We start from the raw sequence: 15,691 nt of genomic DNA, 5'->3' as shown, positions 1-15,691 counted from the left end.
CTCAGCTTTCTCCTCCATGAAATGGATCTGTTACTAGCCTGGAAGGTGAGCAGGCACCAGAACATGGACTCAGTGAGCTGGGATCCTAGCTCCAACACTTAATAACTGCAAAGTCTTGGCAAATTGTTGCACCTCCATGTGCCTCTGTTTTCTCATCTATAAAATGGGGGTGATAATGGACCACAAAAGTAGGGACACATGCCACCACACAGATGGACCTGGAAAACATGATGCTTAGGGAAGTCAGTCACAGAAAGGCACATGGAATCATTCCATTTATATGTGACATCTAGAATAGACAAAAATATACAGACAGAAGGCAGATGGGTGGTTGCTGGGGTAGAGGGTAGATGGGGAGCAAGAGCCATTTGGTACCATGCTCTGCCACAGAGCTACTCCCAGCCCAGTACTGAGTTTCTTTGCAGGGTGATAGAAGTTTTCTAAAATTCAGTAGTAGTGATGATTGTACAACTCTGAATATACAAAAATTACTGAATTGTATGTTAAGAGGGTAGATTTCACAGTATATAAATTATGTCTCAATAAAGCTATTAGGGAAATTAATTTGAAAACAAATAACAGTGCACGTTAAAAGCAAAAAATCTAAGTGTATAAAGCACAAGAATTGGCTGTGTTGTAAATGCCCCAGAGCCTGCGGCCTGCTCTCCCCCCCTCCATCCTGCATCACTTACCTGCATGCCCCGCCCCTCTCTTCCACACCCATGCTCCCAGATAACAAGGTTGGCGAGAAGAAAGAGTTGTGTCAAGTCTGTCTGGTGGCTGTGTACCCCTTGCTCTCCGTTCTTGATGCCTACTCCATGGGCAGTGCCGAGGGCATCACCCGGAAGCACCTGTGGCGCCTCTTCTCCCTGGACATGCTCAACAATTACTTGGCACGTGACCCCACACCCGGGGAGCTCACCTACCAAGTACCCACCCGGCACAGGTAAGCTGGGCCAAGGAAAGGGGGACAGGGACTACTGGGAATGTTCGTGGAGCTACCTGCCCACATCCCAGCACCTATCTGAGAAGCTGCTTTTCATCTTTTGGGAGAAGTGACCTCCAAATTCTCACTCCTCCCTGGAGGGACCTGGAGAAGCAAGGATTGTCTCAGGTCTGAAGAGCTAACTCATCTTGAGTTCCACATTCTCCATTTCCCACCTGGGGAGATGGGAGTGCCCAAGCCAGCCACCCCTGGGAGCCCTCCCCGTCCCATCCCCAGTTCTGAGCTTGTTTCTCTGCTTCACACAGCACGAACCAGACCCCCCATGTCTTCACCCCTTTGAAACTTGATTTCAATTTTGGGGTAGCACCGCTCAAGGCCCCACCCTCTGTGGTACTCCTGGACCTGAAGAACACTGGGATGGTACCCTTGGACTGGTATGGCTGGCCTGGAGGAGGTGGCTTATGGGGAGTGCGGGGGGGGGGGGCAGAAGGGTGTGGAAGAGTCACCTTCTCTTGCCAGTGGGAAACCTGGCTGTCTGGTCTGTGAGGAATGAGCCTCCCCATGGACAGGGTGTGCAGGCCCAGGTGGGACTCGGGTCACCCAATAGCAGTTGGGACCTGTCATTGGCTGAGACGTGTTGATAGGCTCAGGGCAGGGTGGAATTGCCCTGATGGAGACTGGGAACAGCCATCTTAGTAACCAAATGAATGAGAAGCTTTTATTCAGCACCTGCTGCATGCCAAGTGCTGTCTTTCCAGGCTTCAATCCACCAGTGCTCACAGCAGCCCTGTGAGAACGTTCTCTCTTAACTCCTCCCTTGGGCCTTTTTTACAAAAGGCACAGCTAAGACCACTCACTAGTGGGCAGAGCCAGGTTGAAATCCAGATGTGTCCAACTCCAGAGCAAGAAGGCTTTGAGTAGCTTCTGCATACCAAAGGTATCCAGGTGCTAGGACCCTCCAAACAGCTCCCAGTGCAGCAGGGCTGGGTCTGACTGGGTTCAAGTCAAGAGTCTCAGAGAAACAGGGGTTTGGTGCCACAGATGGACCTTCCCCCAAAGGGCATGGCTTAGAAAATTTGTGGGGTCTGCCGGCAGGGTAGAAGCTGGCTACAGAGCAGGCTGCACCTCAAAGGCCCTAGGAGGCCAGGCCTGGAGACCCGAGCCCAGCAAGCTCAGTCTTTCCTGTGCTCCACTTTCCTCCCATTTGGGCCCAGAACTTGTGTCCTTTTGATGACTTCCAACTTTACTTAGCTATCAAGAGGTGAAAAAGAAGGGTTCCCATCTGAGTCAGGCTTGGGAGAGAGAGCTCTGCCTCTCCCCAGGCTGGACAAGTACTAAAGTGTAAACTGCAGGTGGAGAATTTGTGATGCAAAACCGGTGGCCTAAGCAGAAGTCTTGGGGTAAGGGGGATACTGGGGAGTAGAGGCCCATTGTCGGGTGTGCAGCAGCTGCCCCTTGCACTGATTGTCCCCTCCCCACCCTCCGTGGTGGAGTGAGATGGAGAAGCTGGCTTATGAAGTGGCTCTTGTCAGGGAAGGATGGGACTGTCAGCAGCCCAGGGCTTCTGGCCCTGAAAAACTAACTGGGGAAGCTTGGCCCCGCTGCTGGCTGAGATGGGGAAAGCCAGGGCCTGCCTTAAGCTCCAGATCTGCCAATCACTGGGCTCTGGTGGGCCAGGAGCCAGGCCCTACGGGGTTCAGGGTGTTGGCCTATGTCCTGGAGTGGAGCAGGGTATTTGGTGGACCGCAGACACTGCATGTTTGTGTAGGAGCAGCCTAGCTCACACTCTCAGTGGACAGGGTCCAGGTGCTAGAAACAGGCAGAGTGCCTGCTGAACTGGACCCCTCACTGGTGGAGAGCATTTGAGGTATAGGAAGGAGTCTGTGCTTCTTGCAGGGTTCCAAGGGGCCTGACTCTTCTGTGCTTTTGTGTTGTTTCAATTTCTTACAAGCTTTTTTTTTTTCTTTCTGTTTTTCTTTTCCTTTTAAAAACAAATTCTAGTCTGTCTCTGCTTAGTTCATAAAGAACAGACAGAGGGTTTTATTTCTGCCAGGACCAGTTATATAGAGGGAGTATGGACTTGGACTAGAGGTAGCAGCAGACAGGATGGAGGGAGAACCCTAAGTGGGAGGAGAGCCGTGTAGCTGCCCCCTCCCCTCAAGCCTTCCCCTGACACCTCTGCTCTGCTTGGCTCCAGGATGCATAGGGTCTGCAATTAAAAGGCAGCCCACCAGCACTGCAGTGCTTGCCTGTAATCCCAGTGGCTTGCAAGGCCAAGGCAGGAGGACTGCAAGTTCAAAGCCAGCCTAAGCAACTTAGTGAGGTCATAAGCACTAAGAGAGACCTTGTCTCAAAATAAAACAAAACAAAAAAAAAGGACTGAGGATGATGTGTCTCAGTGGTTAAATGCCTTTGGGATTAGTTCCCCATACCAAAAAAAAAAAAAAGGCGATTACTTAGAGATGTCAGATATACTGACATTCGTTGGTTCGTTTTATTGATTGGCTAAACCTTATTTCCTGGGTGGAGGCTCCTGACTCCAGCCTGCCTTCCTTAGAGCATAAGGGGCCTGGGGCAGCTCAGCCTCCTGGTTGCCTAATGTGTGCTTTGAGGATAAGCGTGCAGCACTCAAATAGGGGTCAATTGCTCATGTTTGTTTGCTTGTTTCCGGGAGGTGGGTAGGGATATCAGCAAAACTTCCTAGATGAAGCTACAGCTGAGCCAGACCTACAGCCTAGGATCAAGAGGCAGAAAGGCCGCGAAGATCCTTCCCACCAGAGGTCCTGGTGTACAACAATGGGGCTGGAGCAGCAGGAGGAAGGGGGGAAAGGCCTCAGGTGAGGTTGGAGGAGTAGGCAGGGGCTAGGACATGCAGGGAACCTTTCTTTGGAGAGTTTGGACTTCTTCATAAGGGACCAAAGTGATGAAAGCTATGGGTGAGGCAGACGTAGTCAGCCTTCAGAGAGTCACTCTGATCTCCAGGGAAGATAGGTTAGCAGCTTGCAGGACAGGTGGGAACCATAGCAATCCTCCAGATTTGGGAGAGGGCACCCACTGGAGGACCAGTAGAGGACCTAGGAGGGAGACTGGATGAGGGCAGTGTGTGCAGAGAAGATGCTGAACCCAAATGGAGGACCCAACATGGGATTTCTAGGTCAAGAAGCAAACACGTTTTTTTTTTTTTTCAAATTCCTTTGAAAAGACTATTATAACAGTTTCCTTTCTCCTTACCTAAGGGTAAGGGTGTCTCTTTGTTCTAAACTTACCAGCATTGAACATAACTATTGTTCACATTGCCAAAGTAAAAAAAAAAAAAAAATTGAAACAGATTCCTTGTGAGAGTTTTGGCTTGCATTTCCTTGTTGAGGCTTTTGGGGTGTGTCCTATCTGTCTTCTTTGTTTCCCTCACCCCTGAAACTCTAGGGAATCTCTTTTTTTTTCTGGATGTTTCCTGTTCACATTGCTGTCCTAGTTTGCTGCTGGAGCCAGTTCCGTGCCATCTTTGAGAGTGAAGCGTTCTCCTAACCGATTGTGACTTCAGGACCCCTTTATTGATACTATTGTCAGCGAGAGCGCACAGTCTATTTTTTTCAATGCAAAGCACTTCCAGAACATTATTCCACGCTATGCCTAAGCTGGCCTCTATACTTTTCCTGTCAGGGACCCCTGGGGGGTACTGCCAGCATTCTTGGGAGCCTCAAATGGCCCCTTCCTAAGAGTTTTATCAAAGAAGAGTTAGTGGCCTACGCTGAGTGGCCCATCAGTACAAGTGACCCACTCAACTCCTGTTACCCACAATGGGAGCCCCAATCTTCACTTCTCCTTTACTCACTATGGCCCCTATTCCATAGGGGACTACTATGGAATAAGAATGCACAACAGCCACATTAGCTCAGCCGTGCATGGGACAACCTGCCAAATGGGGGGAAGAAATGCAAAAGGTGTGGCAGAGGCTCAGAACTCCTTTCTTCTGATTCACCCATCCTGGCACAGCTTCACTACCTTTACTTCAAATCCCTCTTCCTCCTCCAGGGCCTTCCTCTTTCCAAGTGACCAGCAGATTGACTTGGAGCTATGGGCAGAGCAAGTAGATTTTGACAGCACTGAGCTCCACCAAATGCGTGCAGAGGACAACTGCATCTTCTCCATCAGCCCAAAGACTGGGAGCCTGAGTCCTGGGGAGGAGCAGATGGTGGAGTTAAAGTACAGGTGCTCCTCCTTCCCCCACCTCGCACCTTTGATCCTAGAGACCTCTTTCCTTGGCCTTTCACTGTGGGACTCCAGGGCCATTCCCCTGTGAGGCCATCTTCCTACCTGCGGGGGAGGCCTAATGTCCTTCTTGCCCTGTTCCAATTCAAGTATGGGTCGTCCCAGTTGCTAGCTGGCTCAAATCCACTGGTATACCATGTCCATTTGTTCTTCCACTTTTACGAGGGCTCAAAGAACTCACTCCCAGACTTGTCCCCTCTCTTCCAGTCACCTGTTTGTTGGCACTGATCGCCTGCCAGTGCTCTTCAAGGTGTCACATGGCAGGGAGATCTTGGTAAGACCCCAACACCCTGGCCCTGCCCTGGGTCTCAGTCTGAGGGAGGAGCTCTCTGGACAACCAAGAGAGGAACTGGGAATAGTATTATCCACTGGGAGTCAGGATCCAGATCTTTCTGCTGGGTGTGCCTCTTCCTCCCAGGGAAGGATGCTATCTCTGGGCTTTTTTATTTCCAGTTAAATTTCATAGGCATAACAGTGAAGCTGGAGCAGAAGTATGTGCTCTTCACCTCCACTAGCCACCAGTTCATCCCTGTCCCCATTGGCAACACACTGCCCCCACGGCAGGTCAGTGGTCTATGTCATCTTGATCACCAAGAGTTCTAAGCATTGATCTCTGCATATCTGTGACAACCTTGATGACTGACAAAGATGCTGTCCTCTAGAAGCACCTAAGAGGTAGGGTTGGCAGGTTGAAACCCCAAATTGAGCAACTGGGGAGATTCAAAGTGAGAAGCTTGTCTCCTGGGGCCTGAGACTAAGCCTTTTCATCAGACTCAGTTCTCATACAAAAGTGAGTGGTTTTCCCTCTGGCATAAGATTGTTCAAACTTCTCTGACCATGAACTACACTAACATGTTTTATATCATATATGCTTATACCCCAGTATTTACATATACATACAACCAAAACAGAAGTATCATAAATATACACGTAGGCTACCACATGAAAAGAGCATTTATTCTGTTCCTTTTTTGTTTATTTTTAAAATATTTATTTATACTGGGGATTGGATTCAAGAGTGCTTTTCCACTGAGCTACATCCCCAGCCACCCCCCTCTTTTAAATTTTAAGACACAGTCTTGCCAAGTTGCTGAGGGTCTTGCTAAGTTGCTAAGGCTGGCCTCATTGTATGATCCTCCTGCCTCAGCCTCTTGAGTTGCTGGGATTATAGACATGCACTACCATGCCTGGCCATGTTCCATTTTAAAAATCCTGGATAAGACCCACTATAGAACTGCTCACTAATAGGTATCAGCCAGAGTTTGGAAATTACTGCAGCAAGGAGATATAAAGGATAGGAATGCCAATCCTTGTTGTAAACTTTTCTTTATTAATTGGAGAGAATCAGTTACCTGTGCTCTGAAAATGTATATTGGAAGTCCCCAAGAGGTGAACATAAGATTTTCTGGAATATTTAGCATCTATGAAGTCTCTAAGCATTTAGAAGCCCCCGTGTTTCTCGGCAGGTGTTGCCAGACATTCAGCCTAGAGACTGAGGAATGGGCTTCCTGGGCCTGAAGGGAGTCCCAATACCCAACTCCTTTCACCTCCCTTCCCAATCTTCTGCCCCTCTGACCTCCCAACAGCCTCATTCAGGACAGTGACAGAGAAGCTGGCTCGAATTACAAGGGACATGTGGTGCCATTTTCAGAAAGGAAACAAACTGGGAAAAGGAATCAATTTTAGAGTGAAGAGTTTGGTTTTGGCCAAGTGTGAAGTTCATGTGAGACCCCTAGAGGGCTTTTCAGTAGAAGTCAGTTACTAGTTTTCTTAGTCCATTCTGGCTGTGATAACAAGCTACCAGAGACTGAGTTGGCTTATAAAGACAGGTATTTATTTCTTACAGTTCTAAAGGCTGGGAAGTCCAAGATGAAGGCCTGGGAAGATTCTGTGTCTAGTGAGGGCTTGTTCTCCTGGTTCATAGGTAGCATCTTCTCACTGTGTCCTCCATGATGGAAGAATGAAACACATTCCCTTGGGCCTTTTTTACAAAGGGCACAAATTCCATTCATGAAGGCCCCACCCTATAACCTAATCACCTCCTAAAGGCCTCCCTCTTTAAGATGGCTGTATTGGGGATTATGTTTCAGCATATGAATTAGGAAGGTGCTGGCACAAATGTTCACTCCGTTGGTCTGGAGATTAATAGGGTGGGCCAGGCTGAATAACTAAAGTGAGCATATGCAGGAGAAAATGCTGAGAAAGAGAAGGTTCCAGGACCAAATGCAGGCCAACCCTTCGTTCTCCCGGTCTTCAGTTTTCTCATCTCTAAAAAGTAGAATTGGATAGACGGTCTCTGGTTTCTTCAGGACACTCTTTGTAGTAGACCTTCCTTCTACTCCCTTAACTGCTTTAAGCAGTTACTCCCTCTAATGGCAGATGTAGAAAGTGACAGTCTCATGGGGGATTGGAATGAGAGCCTATAAAACAAAGAAGGGTCTGGATGGTGCATACGTGGACATTTTCCCAAGTCCCAACACTAGGCACACTCCCTAGAGTCCCCTTATAACTTTTCAAGGTAAACTGAGGACAAATAAAATAAGCTGCACCTTTACAAATGGGATTAGAGATTATCCTCAGAGGTCACAGGCTGACTATACAGTTACATCCTTTCTAGATGCTCAAATCAGAGGCTGTTAGGGGAGTTCAGGGACTCTTCAGATGATATGGTGGAGCTCAACTTGTCTTCCCACAGTACACAGAGAGTCCTGGGATCTCTGGTCTGCAGTCCTGAGCTGGTGTGGAGGTCTCTATTCCTGTCCCCTACAGATTTATGAGCTGTACAATGGTGGCTCAGTGCCTGTGACATATGAGGTCCAGACCAGCGTCCTGTCACAGGTTCAGGAAAAAAGTTTTGATCACCCCATCTTCTGCTGCATCAACCCCAAAGGTGAGATCCAGCCAGGTACCACTGCTCGGGTCTTGTGGATCTTCTCACCCATTGAGGCCAAGACTTATACAGTGAGCAGCAGCCTAGATGATATAGGGTGGGGGTTGGAGGTGTGGCTTCCTTATCAGGCCATTGTATAACCAGTCCCCTAAACCCACCCTCCTGACTTCTCAGGTGGACGTGCCCATACACATCCTGGGATGGAATTCAGCCCTTATCCGCTTCCAGGGAGTAGGCTATGACCCCTGCGTCATGGGTGACACAGCGCCATTCCACAGCATCTCGTCATGGGACAACAACTCCACACACTGTAGGATGATGGTTCCTGGACAGGTAGGGGGAAAGGCACCTGGGAACTCCTTGAGAACCTAGAGAGCCTTGGAGCCCAGAGTGGCCAGTTCAGAGGGGTGAGGAGGTGGGAAGGAAATGAGATGGAGTTAAGGAGGGACTGATGGAGAGGTGAGGCCTGGAACCAGCCTTCCTCCAGGTTTAGAGGCAAGAGCAGCTCCATGGGAGGCTTACCCTGCCACCTAGTGCCCACAGGCATTTTTACTCAAGCTCCTGTCCTTTCTTCAGGGTTTAGAAAGAAGCCCTCCTATTCCAATTATTATCTTCATACAAAATAGTCCCTCCCCTGGACCTAGATGGATTTTGCTGAAAGCTATCAAGGGTCACTGTTACTACCTTTAGTTCATATGCTTCTCATTTTTGGCAAGTTTGACCTGTTCATCCATCCACCTGAACATCTACCTACCCATACATGCATTCATTCATCTATCAACCCACATACTCCTTGTTAGTCTATATATCCATCTATCCATCCCCCATTCATCCATGGGTCCATCTATTCAATCACTATCTCTACCTGTCCACCCTTCTATTCAGACCCTCATTGTAATCCTACTCCAGGATAAGCACTGTGGAAGCCCTGGAACACAGAAAGAACCAGAAAAAGTGCCTATTCTGAGCACTCAGGGCCTGTATGGGAAGAAATTGCCTTTTCTGTGTGGCTTCAGTCTTTGCAGACATCCCTAAAACACAGCTCCTATTCTGTGCCCAGGGAATATGCTAATATCTGGTCATCTGTTCATTTACAACTACCCATCAAAGTCTCCAATAGTGTTGGCATTAATTCTGTCTTCTCTAAGCTAATTCTGATTCAGCTCTTCCAAGCTTACTTTAATGGCTGAAATCGTGGGCTTTACTATGAGCCTGGGTGGGTTTATTCTAGGTCTGCATGTGAGAGGCATTTAGAAAAGTTATTTATGCTCTCTGAACCTTAGAAGTACATCTGTCAAATGGGAATGAACGATAGTAGCACCTATGTCATAGGCCATTATGAAGGTCAGATGCATGGGTATACCTGACTTAGTGCAATACCTGACCTGTTGAATATGTCAGACTGATAGTGATTATATTGTTATTATCTCTTCACCTCCAAAAGCTACTGTTATGCTATCTCCACCAATAGGCTGTCTTCCTGTCCCAGTCTCATATATCCCTGGGAAACATCCCTGTTCAGAGCAAGTGTAGCCGCCTACTCTTCCTCAACAACATCTCCAAGAATGAGAAAATTGTCTTTTCCTGGCAGCCAAGGCCTCTAGATTTTGGGGAGGTGAGAATCTTCTTTCCCCACAGACCCAGAACCTCTAGCAGGGCTTCAGACTTCTCCTGACCCATCCCATCTCACTCCATCCCATTCCATACCATCCTGTCCCATCCCATCCCATTATATCCCACCTTGACCCATCCTGTCTCATCCTATCCAATCATGTCACAACCTGTCTCATCTCAACCTGTCTCTTCCCATCTCATCCCTTCCTGTCCCATGTCGTCCCATCAAATCCCATCCTTGTAGAACTCTAAAGACTCCTTCCCCAAACCAACAGATATCTGTGAGACCCATGATAGGGGAATTGGCTCCTGAAGAGACAGCTCCATTTGTGGTGACCCTGAAGACCTCAGTGCATGCTAGCTTTTACAGTGTGGACCTGATATGCAAGGTGGGAACCAGCCCTAGGGAGATGAAGGTGGGGTAGAGGGAGGCTCTGAGATCCTCAGACCTCCAAAGAAAGGCAGGAGGGTAGGGGGGCTGCAGCACAGGCCCAAGGTGAGCCCTAGCTGAGACCCTCCAGAGCTAGGCCTTCTCTCACCTTGTTCTGGGCCCAGGTGTACCGGCAGGAGCTCATGAAGCAGTACCACAAGGAGCTCCAGGAGTGGACAGATGAGAAGGTGCGACAGGAGGCAGAATTTACCATCACAGGCAGGAAAGTAAAGGTGAGGAGTGCTGAGTGGGTCTCCCAAACCCACATCTTCTAACTGGCCTCATCAGAGGGGATAGAGGTGGTGGGCTGAGGTGGTCTTCCATGCAAAATTGGCCAGGCTGCCCTAAGAGGTTAGATTTTATTCATTGGACTCTTCTCTTAGCAACTGGGTGGGGGCTGACTGACCATTTCCTGCTTCAAGAATGCCAGCTGTATGCTGGGTACTAGGGACACGGGAAACAACACAGATCTCACCTTCTGTGAGCCATAGTCCTGGTCAACATGTTTCCACTATTGGCTTCAGGGGCAAGCTCTAGAAGCAGGTGGTACAAGTTTGATTCCTGGTTTTTACCGCTTCTAGTTCTGTGACCTTGAACAAGTGACTTAACCTCTCAGTTCCCTCTACTGTAAAATGAGGGTGATATGAATCTGGGATTTGCTTCAAGATAATCCAGAAGTAGGGACAGATGAGACAAGACTGGCCCTGGGTTGCTGATTGTTAAAGCTGAGTGACTGGGTAATGGAGGATTGTCACATTTCTTGCCTTTATGTATACAAAATAAAAGTTTAAAATATTTTTAATGTGAGTGAAATATCTGCTTTGTAGCCTTATCATAAGGATTAAATGAGTTAATATGTGTAGAGTGCCTACAACGGAACCTGGCACCCAGTGAGCCTTCCCTAAACACAGGTTTTAGTATTTCTGGGGGGAAACTGATAGTAAATACAAGACAGTGCCTCCCAGTCTCACAGTCTGCCTGTGTTAGTGTTCCTGCTCCTCAGTCACCTCTCTGTTTACCACACTGAGCTCCTGGAAAGTTTCTGCTCCCTCTAAAATGCCAGCCCATCTGTGAATACAGATCCCTCCCCGGGGCACTGGGAGAGGGATTTTCAGACCAAGTCTTCATAAGGGACATTACTTTCCTGTCTCACAGAACCCCAGAGCTCCAAGGCACAAGAACAAGCCCCTTTGGAGCATCCTGCCCACTTTTGATAGCATTTCCTTCTCTTTCCTTCACTTGGGTAACCAGATTTCCCACATCTACAGGCAGTACTTTCCTAGGGAAGGTTCCAGAAGAGGGTGTGAGTGGGAAGTGGGCAGGACCAAGAAGACAGCAGGGCCAGAAACTGGTTTCAGGTCTTCCATGTGCCAGAGAGAGGAAGAAGGGGGACACGGGCTAAGCCTCTTGCATCTTAAGCAAGGGTTAAGCAAGGGTCTCTCCTTCCACAGAAGAGAGCATATTGTACTGCCTGTGAGCCCATGAGGAGGTACAAGGTGAGGCATGAGCCCAGGCCCATCTTCTTGTGGTAAATTGGGAGGGTCCTTGTTTGTTTCCAGAGATACTTCAACCCCATGGTCCAGGCTCCTAGAAGGGAAGGGTGAAAGGGCCATACTCCCATGTGGACCAAAATGTCTGGTTGAGGGGCTAGGACAATGAACCCATTGGTGATGGGAGTGTGGTCTCCAAACCCGTGTCACTCATGCCTCCCCCTCCCCAAAGACACTTCCCCCCATCAAGAACAAGCAGTCTCTCAACTGGCCTGCCAGTTGGAACCTGAAGATCACAAAGGAGGAGACATCCTGGCCATGCCCCCAGCCTCCCACGACAGGCATGCTGTGCCTGAGCCTCAGTGCCAGAGCCCATCCCACTGACTACTTCTTGGACAACTTCTTCTCAGAGTTCTCCTGCCACTTCTTGCACAGGTGAAATCTTGGGAAGGAAGGTCCCCTCTCCTACTCCTGAACAGGGGCTGCCCACACCCAAGCTTTGGCAGGAGCTGGAGCAAGTACAGGGGCAGCAGGATTCAAGATGTACCCCGAGTGCTTGGGCCCTTATGATGAGGGGACAAAGCAACCAGAGCCCTGGGGAACCCACCCATGCCTCCCGCCCTTCCTTGTTCCATCCTTTGCCAACTCAAAGCTCTAGGCCCTGCCCCGCCCCAAGGGTTGGGCTTGGCAGGAGCACTACATTTGTGTTATAGCGCCAACATATCAATGTCCTCACAACTGGGCAGCTACCACCATGGCTTATCCACCCCACCCCAGCATGGTGGCTTGCCCAGGCCACTCAGATTGTTATGGCCTGCCCCAGGGAGCTGCCAGAGAGGAAGACTCCCAGGGAAGAGTCAGAGGCTTCTGAAGAAGAATTCCCTAACAAGGGGACACTTGTCTACAAGCAGAAGAAGCAGCTCCTGGTTGACTGCCTTACCAACATCATCAGGTACTGGCCCAGCATATTTATTCTCCCGTTTCTCCAGTTTAGCTGGCCCTGAATTCCAGCACTTCCTTTCTTGAGGAACAGAACTTTCATGCAAGATCCTTCTGCTGGACTACCAGGATAGTACAGCGCTAATGAACTGGCTGAGGGATCCTTGAAGCTTGATCTGAGTTCTGCACTGTTCCATGGCTATTGGACGAGGTCTGGAGACAATTCATTGTCTCCCCAGGGCTCCTTACCCCTTATCTGTGTCATTCTGACCTGTTGGCTCTGCCTCCATCCTATCCTGTTCCCCTCTAAGAATCCATGGGCCCCAACATGCCTTCCACCAAAGAAAGAAGAAAGGGGCAACTGACTAAGGGCTCTCCTCTGCTTCCTAGCATCTGCTTGTGAAAACAGAAGGCAAGAGCTGCCTCTTGGGGAGCCCCAAAGTCAGGAACCTCCAGGGGGCTGCAAGGCCGCTCATTGAAGCCTATCTCCTCCTCCCTGCCTCCCAGGGGCATGCTGGAAGACAAGAACTTCCACAAAGCTGTGGACCAAATCCTGGTGGAGCAGGTGCCTTACTTCTGCCAGTTCTGGAATGAGCAGTCAGCCAGGTTCATGGTCCAGAAGAGCAATCTGTACTTAGTGCCAAACCTGTCTCCACCCTCCAGCACCTGCGAAGAGGAGAAAAGCAAGGAGCAGGAGACAGACAGACAGGGGCTGGGGGAGGAGGACAAACGGGGGCTGGGGGAGGAGGACAAACGGGGGCTGGGGGAGGAGGACAAACTGGGGTTGGGGGAGGAGGACAAACGGGGGTTGGGGAAGAAGGAAGGGGGAGAAGAGGAGGAGAAGAGCAAAGAGGAAGAGGAGGAGTTGGAGGAGGAAGAGGAAGAAGAGGAGACAGAAGAGGAGGAGTTGGGCAAAGAGGAGATAGAGGAGGAGGAGATAGAGGGAAAGGAAACATCTGAGACCTGGAAGGAGATTGAGCCCACAGTTCAGCCAGAGTTCCAGACCTCCCTGCAGTGGCAATGGCGGCCCGACCTGAAGACCCTGGTGAAGGAGGAGCAAGAGCATGAAAATAAAGAGGCCATTGGAAGGTGAGCAGCCAGGCCCAGGTGAGGGTCAGGAGGGAGGCTGCCTGTAGAAGGTTCATAGGATACAGTGGTGCTGAGGCTGGCCCGTACTTGTGTGCACTTCTCTTCCTAACTCATTATTCTGTGACATCATGTTGGTAGCTTAAGGCCTGGGTTAGGAATATTTGTATAACAGCAAAACTGCAGCTTTATTTATTTTCTTCTGTGCAAGCAGATGGTTAGCATTTAGCCAGCACTACAGGAAAGTGGTGACAGTCTTTAGAGTCTCTTCAATGAATGTCTAGAGCCAGAAGAAACCACTTTCTTCTGGCACCAGCTTCCCCTGGGCCAGCTCTGGGGATGCATTGTCTTTTTGGGGGATAACCATAGGTCCCACTCATCCCTTCTGCACCCACTCATAACTGCCTTCCTCCAAATCTAGCTCTGGGATGCTGACTCTATTACCTAGATTTCAATCCCACCACTTCTATAAGTAGTGCCCCCCCCAATCCCAGTTACTGGAGATTGAACCCATGCTAGGCAAGTGTTTTACCTCTGAGTTACACCCCAGAACAATCCTCCTACATCAGCCTGAGTAGCTGGGATTATAGGCCTGTGCCACTAAGTTGGTCTCATTTGGCTATATATTGAGCATCTGTGAAACTGGATCAGGATGCCCCAAAGTGTTGCGGGGTGAGCGACAGGGAATCTGCATAGAGCCCCTTTCACACTGTGCTGCACCGAGGAGGTGAGCGAACAACCAGCACAACCAGCCTCTCAAAAGCTGTCACCCCCTTCCCCTCACAGGCTACCCGCTTTCGCCAACCTGCAGGAGGCGCTGCTAGAGAACATGATCCAGAACATCCTGGTGGAGGCGAGCCGCGGGGAGGTGGTGCTCACCTCGCGGCCGCGCATCATCGCTCTGCCGCCGCTCAGCGTGCCCAGGTGGGGGCCAGCGACCTCACTGACCTCGCTGGAGAGGCTTGAGCGGCTGCAGGGGCGGGCAGGAGCGGTCGGAAGCCCCGCCTTTACCCCTATCTGGGGCTTTCTGTCTTCCAGGATGCCGACCCTAGACCCTCTGCTGCCCACGCAGCAAGAGGAGGTAACCGTCCCGGTGGCGCCACCTCCTCCCGACTCTTTGCTGGCTACCGTGCCCAGCCTCTCTGACATGCCGACCTAGGTCCCGCCAAGCTCCCTCTCCACCGCCCTGCCAGTAAAGCATCCAGCCCTTTTTCTCTCTCTACCTGGACTTTATTTCCCCGACGAGGGGGAAACGCGCGTGCACTCTGAGGGGTGGAAGGTGGGAGCGGCCAGGATGGAACCAGCGACCACTGGGCACTTAGGGGCTAGAAGAATGTCCTTCCTTGCTCCACACCTCAGTTGGATGACAGCTCTCTAGCTGCCGGGCGCTGGACCCAGTCTGGCCAGCGGAGGGCGCTCCGGGGCAGGGCGTAGCTGGCCTTTGCCCGGGTACTGTAGCCTGATGGACAGAAACTCAGCGCCAGGCCTGGGCAGCGAAACAGGTGGCCATGAGGCAGGGCGAGCACCCCTTTCTCATTGCCCCCACTCGTCTGCTCTGAGGCTCTGCACCCCCAGACCATCCTTTTAACATTTGCCGGTCTCCTGGAACTCAGATTGTAAGGGAAACTGAGGCATGCCGCAAAGGGCCAAGAACTAGGTTCTGGGGCACCGGTCAAAGTCACCATCAGGCAGCGGGCCACAGTCCCAACTAAGCGATTCCCACTATGAATTGACCCCTAGACCAAAAGATGTTCCACTTTTTCTAGAACGTCCTCCTCCCTTTCCTCTAACCCCCGCCCGGCAGCCTCTGTCCTCTGCTCCTCGGCTCCTCCCAGCCCAGAGGCAGGTGGGTGGAAAAGTGACATCTGGTGTTGTTCCAGAGGCGCCCAGGTCCCCGGCACCCTCCCTTTCACCCCCGCCGCCAAGGCCTCGGAGGAGCTCCGGTCTCAGAGCCCGAGCCGGGGAGAGGAGGGGGGCGCTCCTCCTCCATGAGTCAATATTTGCCCCGAGCAAACGGGCGCCCGGAC

At 50.6% G+C, this 15,691-nt stretch overlaps 1 protein-coding gene across 1 annotated transcript in view; it reads left to right on the top strand.

The window, feature by feature from the left end:
- CFAP65 (cilia and flagella associated protein 65) overlaps positions 1–14,823 on the top strand; it is a gene marked incomplete at both ends in the record, with an annotated part of 33,161 nt that extends 18,338 nt beyond the window's left edge. The window contains 17 exon segments of the mRNA XM_081261748.1: positions 733–946; positions 1,252–1,380; positions 4,979–5,155; positions 5,423–5,489; positions 5,669–5,779; positions 7,985–8,176; positions 8,280–8,438; positions 9,577–9,720; positions 9,995–10,108; positions 10,275–10,382; positions 11,601–11,645; positions 11,872–12,074; positions 12,463–12,591; positions 13,086–13,284; positions 13,375–13,667; positions 14,451–14,588; positions 14,703–14,823. Coding sequence (XP_081117874.1) covers positions 733–946; positions 1,252–1,380; positions 4,979–5,155; positions 5,423–5,489; positions 5,669–5,779; positions 7,985–8,176; positions 8,280–8,438; positions 9,577–9,720; positions 9,995–10,108; positions 10,275–10,382; positions 11,601–11,645; positions 11,872–12,074; positions 12,463–12,591; positions 13,086–13,284; positions 13,375–13,667; positions 14,451–14,588; positions 14,703–14,823 — 2,543 coding nt within the window.
- Between the last annotated feature and the right edge of the window lie 868 nt (positions 14,824–15,691).

The sequence above is a fragment of the Spermophilus citellus genome (assembly GCF_964194105.1).
Source record: "Spermophilus citellus genome assembly, chromosome: 11".
Lineage (NCBI taxonomy): Eukaryota > Metazoa > Chordata > Mammalia > Rodentia > Sciuridae > Spermophilus > Spermophilus citellus.
Note: the sequence above shows the minus strand (reverse complement) of the source record. Positions and strands in the feature narration are given on the sequence as shown.